The sequence below is a fragment of the Moesziomyces antarcticus genome (assembly GCF_000747765.1).
Source record: "Moesziomyces antarcticus DNA, scaffold: scaffold_v10018, strain JCM 10317, whole genome shotgun sequence".
Classification (NCBI taxonomy): Eukaryota; Fungi; Basidiomycota; class Ustilaginomycetes; order Ustilaginales; family Ustilaginaceae; genus Moesziomyces; species Moesziomyces antarcticus.
In genome coordinates, this window is record NW_014638992.1 from 360571 (window position 1) to 371344 (window position 10774).

Sequence of the window (10774 nt, forward strand, 5' to 3'; positions counted from 1 at the left end):
TGTATTATCGGGGAAAGTGGGGTTTAGATGAGGCCTTGTCGCTTGAGCAGGTCGTAGGTCTTTTTGGTATACGAATTGCCATGTTCATCCTCGACCTCCTGTCCATCAACACCCGCATTTGCCTGATCGACCTTACCCTGTCTGCGCAGCTTCTCTGCCAACGCCAGCGCATCAGCGATGCTCGTCACATCGCGAAACTGCACCGTGTTGGGCAAGCCGAGTGCACGCATTCCAAACGCATGGCGCGATTCGGTAAAGTGCTTCTCGAACGCCTTGCGTCCATGATAGACGTGATCCGAACAGATCTCGCATTTGAACTCGTTGCGCAGACCGTGCAGCTTGTACAGCCAGAACGGAATCGGTCGTCCATCCCAGCCCAACGGCAACTTGAGCGGATTATACACCCGGCCCAATCCATCCTCGTCATCCATCCCCGTCGCTTCGTCCACATCTCCATCGAGACCAGAGGTAGGGTTGAGAGACGTCATGCGGTTCAGCTCTTCCTCGGCAGCCTCGGCCTCGGCTTGTCGTTCCCGATCCGTCAAGGCTGCTTTGCGTTCGACGTTGGATTTGGTATCGGCACGGATGGAGGTGAGCTCGTGCGCGAGTGCGGTGATGATGCATTCGTCGCGTGCCAGCGCTTTGGCACGCACTCGCGCCTTGATCTTCTCCGCCTCGCTGTGCGCCTCACCACCACCAGGTGCAGCTGCGCCGTCGCCTGCAGACTGCTGTCGCGCTGCCGCCTTGAGATGCTTGGGTGCCCGCAGATGCGCATCGTACACCGTCTGCTTGGCATAAAACCTCCGGCATGCTACACACCAGATCCCCTGCTCCCCCATCTCGCCCTGCACCAACCCCGTCCCATCGGCCACGTTCGCCTTGCCCGCGCCCGCGGCGCCAAACACCTCGGCCCCCTGCTGCTCCCATCCCTCCACCGCACCCCTTTCCCATGCCTCTTCGAACGAGTCCACCGCCTTTGTAGAGATCTTGTCCACGTTCGCCAGCGGCTGCGTCTTGCGCAGGAACCCATCGAAATACCTCCTGAGCTCCGTGAGATAGCTGCGGTACGCGTCCGTCTTCTTGGCGTGGTTGGGGATGGGCGAGCTCGGCCCGGCGAGCTTGCCGACATCGTCAATGTAGCTCAAGTAGCTCAGCCGCTTGGCCCCCTTGAGGTTGAGGTACGCCTCGTGGTGGACGTACAGGTCCAGGAATCGTCCCGCCATCTCCTCGCCCGAAAACATGCGGTCCACAAAGTCGTCTGCGTATCCTGCCGCTGCTGCAGCTTGCGATGAACCTGCGTCGGCATGCGACGATCCATCCGCTTCGAGCGCGTTAAACTCCACCGAGAACGTGTCGGGCAGCGCGCCCGGGTACCTCTCGTGGTAGTCGCGAACCCGACCCAGTCGCTCGTAGAACTCGCCCAACCCGTCGTCGTCGCCGTCTGTTTTCGTGGTGGTGCGCGTGGAGGAAAGCGCATCGAGTTCGCGCTGCCGATCACCATGCTCGTCGGCGTAGAAGCGGTCGAGGTACTGGTAGCGCGATGCGACGCGGTCGAGCAGGTCGGACGCCTTGTGTGCGCGCTTGAGCCTGTCCTTGTGTGTGAGCGTCGACGACGACGTGGCCGAGGAGATCAGCAGGTCGACGAGCGCGTGCTGGTAGCGTTCTGCCTCCTCGTGCGTCTGCCTCGCCACTTCGATGAGCGATGTGTCTGCCATGTCGCCGCACAGTCGCAAAGGATAGTCGGGTGTGGGGGATGAGGAAGGTGGCACAGCGTCCAAAAGGTGGAGAGCAATCCCTCTGATCCGCACTTCCGAAAGCCGAACTTTTTTTTTGGGTGGGCTGGAATTTTTGGTCACGTGCGTCGAGTGTGCGGACTTTGTGTGCTTCCGCTGCTCCACATCTTTGCCTCTGCACCTCCATCCTCCTCCTCCTCCTCCTCTTCCTCCTCATCGTAAGGACACTCGCCCATCATGTCCGGCGGTGGAGTCAACGCGGGCGACAGCAAGCTCGTGTTCGAGAGCTCCGAACACGTCAAGGTGGCGCCCACCTTCGATGCCATGGGCCTCAAGGAGGACCTGCTGCGCGGCATCTACGCCTACAACTTTGAAAAGCCATCGGCGATTCAGCAGCGTGCCATCCTGCCCATCATCCGTGGGCGGGATGTGATTGCACAGGCGCAGTCCGGCACGGGCAAGACGGCGACGTTCAGCATCTCGATGCTGCAGAACATCGACACCACGCTGCGCGAGACACAGGCGCTGGTGCTCAGCCCCACGCGCGAGCTCGCCATCCAGATCCAGTCGGTCGTCCTCGCGCTCGGCGACTATCTCAACGTCCAGTGCCACGCATGCATCGGCGGTACGAGTGTAGGTGAGGACATCCGCAAGCTCGACTATGGCCAGCATATCGTCTCGGGCACGCCCGGGCGCGTGTACGACATGATCCGACGCCGTCACCTGCGCACCAAGAACATCAAGATGCTCATCCTCGACGAGTCAGACGAGCTGCTCAACATGGGCTTCAAGGACCAGATCTACGACGTGTATCGCTACCTGCCGCCCGCGACGCAGGTGGTGCTGCTCTCGGCCACGCTGCCGCAGGACGTGCTGGAGATGACGAGCAAGTTCATGACCGACCCCGTGCGCATCCTGGTCAAGCGCGACGAACTCACGCTCGAAGGCATCAAGCAGTTCTTTGTCGCCGTCGAAAAGGAAGAGTGGAAGTTCGACACGCTCTGCGACCTCTACGACACGCTCACCATCACTCAGGCCGTCATCTTTTGCAATACGCGTCGCAAGGTCGACTGGCTAGCGGGCAAGATGAAGGAGAACAACTTTCAGGTCAGCAGTATGCACGGCGAGATGCAGCAGAAGGAACGCGATGCCATCATGGCCGAGTTCCGACAGGGCAGCTCGCGCGTGCTCATCACCACCGACGTCTGGGCGAGGGGTATCGACATTGCCAACATCTCGCTCGTCATCAACTACGACCTCCCCACCAACCGCGAGAACTACATCCACCGCATCGGTCGCTCCGGTCGCTTCGGCCGCAAGGGCGTCGCCATCAACTTTGTCACGCTCGAAGACGTGCGCATCCTCCGCGACATTGAGCAGTTCTACTCGACCCAAATCGACGAAATGCCCGTCAAACTCGACGATGTCCTCTAGTCCCCGATTCCCATGCTTGTTTGCGCTCTGTACTTTTATGAATACCATTGGTCTCATTTGCAGCCCGGTTGGCGTGCGCCGGCTTGTTCACACCGATGCGCACCGTCACATTGCATTGTGGGTCGTCCGGGGAGGGTGCTGAGTACAACCGATTGCCGATGTCTGTCTTTCATCTCGCCACGCGCGGGAACGATTGGTGGTTCCGACGGGACGCAGATGAAGTTGGCGTCGCCATGTCAGCTGCCTCTGCTGTGATACAGTGGCGTCCCGAGCGGCGGAGTAGCGCGGACGAGCTCGAAAGCGTGCAGCCTGTGCCCCACAACTTTGCACCGGCGGGCCATATAAGCCTCTGCCTCTTCGAGCCATGCCGGAATCCATGCCGTCGCCAAGCAATCTGTCACGATGCGATCCTTCCTCCTCGTAGCCTGCTGGGCAGTGTTGATCTCCGTTGTTTCCTGCGTCAAGGACTTTTCGCTAGGATGGAGCATGCTTGACCACGTCGCCCGTACCGACGTATCGAGCACTCTGGCCGAACGATTCCCGCACGTTGCACCCCACGAACGTGCGCACATCGGTTTCGTCCCCGACCGACTCTCTGTAAGCCCCTTCCTTCACCCCCTCATCCCCGGCTTATACTGACATCCCTCGTTGTAGGGTTTGATTTCGGGAGCCGACACGACGGGCCGACTCAAATTCGCCCTTCCCTCCCCCGGCAATGCTCTACTCTTCACCACCCCTGTCGACACGGGTAAAGTTCGCGCCGTTGGTGTAGTCACCACCCCCAGCGGCACGCACAAGTACTTTCGAAGTACGCCGTTTGAGCCGGTTCCGTTGCCACGGCTCGTGCGCGGGGAGGATATCGTCGCCCCTCGTGCGGTGGACAAGATGGCGTTTGGAAAGAGATACGTTGCTCTCGACACCTGGCACCCCGATAAAAAGGTCATCCTCACCAATACGGCAAAGGTACCCCTGACGACCGACTACAGGTACGTCGGTGTGTATCCAACCGAAGTCCTGGCCGAAGTCCTCGACCCCGAGAGGGAAGCTAGGCTCGTGCAGTGGTCCAACACTCCGACATGGGATAAGGCCAAGCCACAACAGCTTGTAGTCGCGCAGAGAGGCTCGCCGAGATGGATGAGGATCAAGTCGTTCGGATCGTGGGGGTCGTTTGGGTCCAAGGGCTCGCGTTCGTCGAGAACATCCACTCCAACCACTCCAACCACCGAGTAAGGCCCTTGCACACGTCATACGCCGCCAATGCCAACGTGGCCAGTGTCTCAATACACAGTGCGTACAACATTGCTGGCCTTGCCCTTTACAATGTCAGCAGAAGAAGGATTCCAGCCTCTCGAGCGAGGAGTTGGAGCGGCACGCCTCGTTTCAATGAGTTGAGGCAAGTTCACACTTGGCGACGTTCATTTGTTCCGATTGCATCATGTCTGTGCAGTAAGTCCAGACGTGCTGCGCTTCACCTTTGGCGGAGGTGCCAAGTCGAAGCGAGTCCTGCCACGCCGTACTGCAAGCCTGCGCCAAACCTTCACCGATACAAACGCAGCGGAGCTAAGCAAGCACGGCGTGACCCTGCTGAGAGACGAGACGATCGCCCAAAAGGAGCATGAAAGTGTCTCGGTGGAGATCATGCTACGAGGCGCCATGTGTGAAGCTTTTCGACCAGACCGAATCCCACTGATGCGACGTGGACGTGCATTGCTGCTTTGCGAACGAGCACAAGCGCGAACGGGTATGCTGGTATGCTGGGACTACGACCGTACGCCCTGCGCGTGGCACTCCGAAGAGGTAACCAGGTACAACATGCGACATGCAAGCAAGTGCGACATGCAAACACGTGCGATATCGCGAACAAGCACAAGAGCGAACCGAGTGCATCCACCATCTGTGCTGAGAGGCTGCGACTATTTACGCCCTGCAGGCGGCACTGGGAAGGGGGCAGTCCTTCACAGCATGCGAAATGCAAACGAGTGCGCCAACGAGGATACAGTGATGGAATCGTACACATGCCGGGGTCAAAGTTAATGATCAGCCGGCCCCCCCCCCCCCCCCCCGCATCGCCGCACACACAAGTTGGTAGCAGATGGGAAAGCAGGTGGGAAAGCATCCGACGTTGCAAAAGAGTGCGGGAACGAGGGTGCGACCAAAGGAGTGCGCATATAAGGAGCCGTCCAGGCTAGGTCCGACACCGCACAGACGCACAAACCAGCTGCTACTGTGCGCAGGTGGGAACGCATGCGAGATTGCAAAAGGAGTGCGACGCTACAGACAATGCGCAGACCACTCCGAAAGATACATAGCTATACAGCAGACGTGCAAAGGAGTGCGGCATTGCGATCCAGCCTACGAGAATGACTAGATGAATATGGTGCTAGGATCTCACGCCCTGCACCTGGCGGGCGCTTTGTACACCATATGCATTCCTGCCCTTCTCCTGCTGTGTCGCCTGGGCAGTCCTTGGTCTCTGCGGCCTTGGCGGAGCCGAAAGTGGCATGTACCCCTCTGCTCCTCCCTGCTGTCTACCAAAAACCCCTTCGCGGGGAGTGCGATCTTCGTTGTGCTTTCCCAATTGAACGTTCTCGATGGGATACTGGGCCTCTCCCCACGCATCGGCCGTGAACGGTCGGCGCTCGTCCGCCTCTACTGTCCTACTCCTTCTTCTTACGCGCGAGTCGGCGAACTCCGCCGGCACGAGCACGCCAAACGAGCGCTGTCGCAATCCCTCCGCCCGAGCGAGGTACTCGAGCTTGATGCTTTCCGACGCTGTAGGCGGTCTTGATCCCGAGCGGGGCTGCGACTGCGATGGACTTCGATCGGGCCGTGGGACGATATGCCCCTGCAGCAGTGCTGGGTCGATCTTGGTCTGTCGTGCCAGTCCGGCTGGTAGACTGATCGGGATCAACTTTCGCCCGTTCACAACGATCGGTTTGGCCGCACTCGAGGCCGAGGAAAGAGAGGTGGACGAGGGTTTGGTGTGCAGCACACGACCAGCATGTGCATCTCCCAAATCCAGCTGCAACGCCGGTGCCACCGAAGCGACACTTGGAATTGGCCGCTGGGGTTGTCCGAATTGCGCCGATACCGGCGAAGCCTGCAAATGCAATCTAGCGGGATCGGTATCACGGCCGGGGGTGGCGGGTTGGGACGAGTAGCTCGTATCGGCCGAGGTGGCGCTTGCGAACGACGCACCCGCTCGACTCGGCTGTCGAAGCGGACTGTTCTGCATCGCACCGGCAAGTCGAACGGGGGATACCGGTGCACCGTCTGGCAGCACTGCACGTCGGGATGAAGCCGGCGAAGCCTCGGAATGCAGCGACGCCGAACGGGGAGAGTCGATGGAGGGTACGACCTTGGACGCGAGCGAGGGCACCATCTGCTTCTTGACGAGATTGATCAGGCGCGATTTGCGCGCACGCTCAGGATTGAGCAGCGTCGCCGAGCACGAGAAGCGCACGGGCACCAGCCTCCGCTCCCACTCGCCCTCTACGCGGTAGGCGAACTTCCATGCCAGCCTCCCCCTCCGCTCATACCCGGCCACCTGATGCACCCCCGTTCTGGTCGATAGTGCTGCTTGTCGCGTCAGAAGATCGGCCTTGGTATCCTCTCCCACGGTCAAGTGCTTGAGCACCGCCGAGCCATCGCATTTACGTCCTACGTCCAGTGCCCTGTCATCGAGGGGGCCGAATTCGAGCGTACCGGATTGTTCGGCTTCCTGGTCCTTGTCACCGCGCGACTTGGGCCGCTTGGGCGTCATCGCCCTCGCTGCCTCTGTACCTTCCACCAGCTGCTCCGGCCTTCCGAACGGATCGTACGCGAGGTACGTCATTGTCACAGGCACCACACGACCGTCGTGTTCGAGATGCAGCGTCAGCCCCGCGTGGAGATACGACGCCCATCCGGATCCACCTGCTTTGGACGCCGACCCCGTCCCGCGGCTCTTGGGGCGCGGGAAGGTGGTGGTAGTCCGCGGCGTTACGGGCAGCGAACTGTTGGTGGTGGCGGGAGAGCTGGCCGAGCAGATCGACGATCCCGGTGTGGGCTGCAGCGCACTGTGCGAAAAGAGCTCCGAGCTCGTAGCCGACACCTGGCTCGGATGACGCTTACCGCCAGTGGCCGTTGACCAGCCCACGGCTCGAGGTGGTTCTTCGTGCTTGGTGGCCGCTGCGTTGGTGTGGGCTTCGACGCGGTCCGACTCTCCTAGCGTGCGCGACCGAAACCTGCGCCCAAAGAACGGAGCCCTCCCGTCGGTTTGCGCCGTCGACGGACGACGCTCCGCATCACCCGCAGCAGCTGCATTGTTGACTGCACCGGGAAGCGGCGGCACGGGCGTATGGGCCGCTGCAAAGAGCGACGACGCATCGAGTCGCAACTTGGGCGATGACGCCACACGCGCGCGCAAGAACCGCGCCTTACCCGGCGACCTGGCGGCGTTGATCTTTGGCTGTGGCTCTGGCAGTGTGGGATGCATAATCTCGTACGACGTCAAGCCTTCGGAGCGCACCTCGTATCTGGCATCGGTTGGCGATTGCACGTGCTGCTGCGGCGGGTACACCGGCAGCACATGCCCCGGAAACGTCAGCGGCGACACCGGCGGTTCGTGCGTGTAAACATCGGCGGTGCTGGGCCGCACACGAAGCTGGTTGAATCCCGCACGGGTGGCGGTGAGAGCCGAGTTGAAGCTCAGCTGCGACGGGATGCTGAGGTGCCCACCATCCGATGCGGCAGCACACCCTTGAGCCAGCAGCGTACTATCTCCATGCACGCTGGTTGGGGTGAGCGTGGCACTGTTGAGCTCGAGCATGTGAGGCGTTGCGCTGGTGACGCTGGAAGCCGAGGCGGAGTCCGAGGTGGTAGCGTGCGACGAGGTTTGGGAGCGCGAGCATGAGGGCAGCGAATCGTCGTGCGAGGTCTGGCTCGTGCTGCACGCACCCATCGTCGACTCGACCTGATGATCGTCGGCATCGGAAGGAGGCTGAACGGTGTACGTCTCGTCAAAGAAGCGGTAGGCACGACGGTACAAGTGCTTGGACGGCGCCTCGTTGCCGCGCGCCGTCGACATCGGCTGGGTGGGATCGTGGTACGACGACGAGCGCGAAGAAGCGCCGATCGAATCATCCGACACGCCCGAGGCTTTGCGCAGCTCGTTCAGCGGCGGGCCAAAAGTTCCATGCGAAGACGAGTGGTGGATGAACGGTCGCTCGTCGATCGTGTCTTCCGAGAAGCGCGACGAGAGCAGACGAGACTGTGCTGCGAGGCTCGGAGGATGGTAGGGCAGCTTGGAGATGGGCGAGGACTGCATGGGCGCATCCTCGTCGATGGTGCCAATGTTGAACGACGGTACTCTGCTGGGTGAGCTCCCACTCGAAGCCGAGCTTGAGGATGCGGATTGGCGCGGTGGGGAGAGACGGATGCTGTCTGGCCTTCGCGGATACTCGTCTGGGATATCGATGCTGAGCCTGGCAAAGTCGATGGAGAGCTGAGAGGAGCGTGCCGAGCTGTAGGAGACGGAGGGATTGCGCGTGGCGTAGTGGTGGTTGTCTGTGGGATCTGCGGCATTGTGGACGCGTGGGTCGAGGCAAAAGGGCACCTCTGCGGAACTCCAGAGGGTCGAGATGCTGCCTGCTCTCGAAGCGACTCTAGGGACGCGCGAGTCTCGCTCGTGCGAGTCTGGGTGGTATGCCGACGACATGGTGAAAGGCGGTCAAGGAGCGTGGGAAGAGAGTGTGTACGAGGAGGACTCCTCGGGTTGAGAGAGGCTCAGAGATGGCAAGCGAGCATTCCGCGAGGCTAATCGAAAGACAAGGGACGAGGCTGGTGGAAGAAAACGAGACGGTGGGTCGAGGACGAGTTTTGAAGGAATGAGAAGCGAGCGTGAGGTGTAGCTTGCCCAGTGGGTTTTGTCTGTGTGGTCGAAAGCGTGAGAGCGTGTTGCGAATGCAGTTGGGATGTGATGATCTGGGTATATCTAGAATGAGGCGAGGTGGGTTTGTGATGTGTGCAAAGGGGGCGCGTTGGATGTGCAGTTGGGGCTGGCCGACGCACGTATATGAAGTGAGCGAGACGAAGTAAGGAAGAAAGTGGTGATGGGAATGAACGAAAGGAGAGGGGGGGGGGGGAGGGGGAGATAGGGCTGCCTGTGCTGCGCATGGCGAGCACACGCTCAGGGAAGAGTGACAGCGGCGGTGGCGGCGAGGGCAAGAGGCGTCGAGGAATGTGAGTGAGTGCGGCCATGCGAGCTGCAAGATGGCGACTAGGTGCGAGATGCGCCCTGCAGGAGGAAGCGAGGTGGGACCCACAGGAACGGCACGATGCACGACGATGCGGTCGTACCCACGCTCTTTTGTTCAAGGGGGTGTGTGTCGATGATTGCGGCGGCTCGAGTGCCGGTTGGCGGTAGCGCCTAGCCTCTTTTGGGTGGTGTCGCTGCTTGGCGCTGCTGTCACACACTGCCGCCTGCCATGGCATAACTTTGTTTTTCAGTATTTCTTTTCTTTTGGCTCTCAGGGCAGGCGGAAGGGGAGGGAAAGCATGATGTAGGATCGGATTGCGCTGTATCCGAAGACTGCAGCCATGTGCGCCTGCAAAACAGGAGGAAGCTGCATTCGGGACGCACCCACGTATAGTGCGCATGAGTGTGGTGGGTTGCGAGCGTGAGTGTGAGTGTGAGTGAGAGTGAGTGAATGGCAAGCGAGCTGCTCCAACGCGCCCACCTCAAAATCTTCTTAAGAAGCGACGCGCGCTGCTGCCTCTTTACCTTTTGCTGCGCCTAGACTGGCGAGGGGTTGGCCAGGAACCGCGCCCGCGTCCCGTGCGCGCGTGCGAATGCTCGGATCCCGCTGGATTGTTGGTGTTTGGTGGTGGCGGGGGGCGGGGGCTTGTGCGCAGACGGGCCAACCGCCAGCCCCCCACTGGCGGCAAGGGGCTTTGCAATCGATGCTGGGGGTCATGGCATGTCGAGGGCATATAGAGTCGAGTGGAGCGAGCGCCAATCGAGAGCTGCAAGGGTTCGTGGCTGTGGAATTTGATATAAATTGGCACCGATCAAGGCGCTGGCGCAGTGTTGGGAAAAAGGGCGGATGCAATTTTGCGAGCTGCATCGGTTAGGCGCCTCCTGGCGTCGATGCAGCTTTGCCTTGCAGCGCTTGAAAGGAACCAAACTAACACCGCTCAGCCAGCCATTTTGGAGTGTTGGTGATTGTCATGCTTGCGATGGGCGCCGTCGGATCCCAACCCCCTGCCTGCGCAAGTGCAGTACATGCTGTCAAAGGGGTCCCGACGTTTCGCATCGGCACAAGATCGACAATCGGCAATCGTCATTCGTGGCTCCCGATGCGGTTGGCAGATGTTCCCAGCTCCACTCAATATCAAAGTCGGGCTGTCAGGGTTGCAAGAGTGTATTGATGGATGCAGAGCACGCTCAAGTGGCTGAGCCGGTCCGAGCGGCTACAGAAGGAACAGTGGGAGTGGCCGGTGCGTATCTACTCGGAGTCCTCGAGGAACTGTTGGCGCGAGAAAAAGGGAGCGAGGCGTCAGTATCGCTGCAGCATGAGCACAAGTAAGGGTGGGAGACCGCAACGTACCTTTCCACGGATGTCCTT

The 10774-nt window shown here is 60.5% G+C and overlaps 4 protein-coding genes across 4 annotated transcripts; 2 read left to right on the forward strand and 2 right to left on the reverse strand.

Annotated features, from left to right (window-relative positions):
* Window positions 1–23: 23 nt before the first annotated feature.
* PAN0_018d5711 (RNA splicing factor prp9) lies at window positions 24–1715 on the reverse strand (the record flags this gene model as incomplete). The annotated part of the gene is made up of 1 exon (XM_014798939.1): window positions 24–1715. The coding sequence occupies one exon, from the start codon at window positions 1713–1715 to the stop codon at window positions 24–26; it is 1692 nt and encodes a 563-aa protein (XP_014654425.1).
* A 255-nt stretch (window positions 1716–1970) lies between these two features.
* Window positions 1971–3167, forward strand: PAN0_018c5712 (DEAD-domain-containing protein; the record flags this gene model as incomplete). Its single annotated transcript, XM_014798940.1, has 1 exon — window positions 1971–3167. One exon carries the CDS (start codon window positions 1971–1973, stop codon window positions 3165–3167), a length of 1197 nt encoding a protein of 398 aa, XP_014654426.1.
* Window positions 3168–3569: 402 nt separating this feature from the next.
* Window positions 3570–4397, forward strand: PAN0_018c5713 (uncharacterized protein; the record flags this gene model as incomplete). The annotated part of the gene is made up of 2 exons (XM_014798941.1): window positions 3570–3764; window positions 3822–4397. 2 exons carry the CDS (start codon window positions 3570–3572, stop codon window positions 4395–4397), a joined length of 771 nt encoding a protein of 256 aa, XP_014654427.1.
* A 1150-nt stretch (window positions 4398–5547) lies between these two features.
* Window positions 5548–8865, reverse strand: PAN0_018d5714 (uncharacterized protein; the record flags this gene model as incomplete). Its single annotated transcript, XM_014798942.1, has 1 exon — window positions 5548–8865. The coding sequence occupies one exon, from the start codon at window positions 8863–8865 to the stop codon at window positions 5548–5550; it is 3318 nt and encodes a 1105-aa protein (XP_014654428.1).
* Window positions 8866–10774: the final 1909 nt, after the last annotated feature.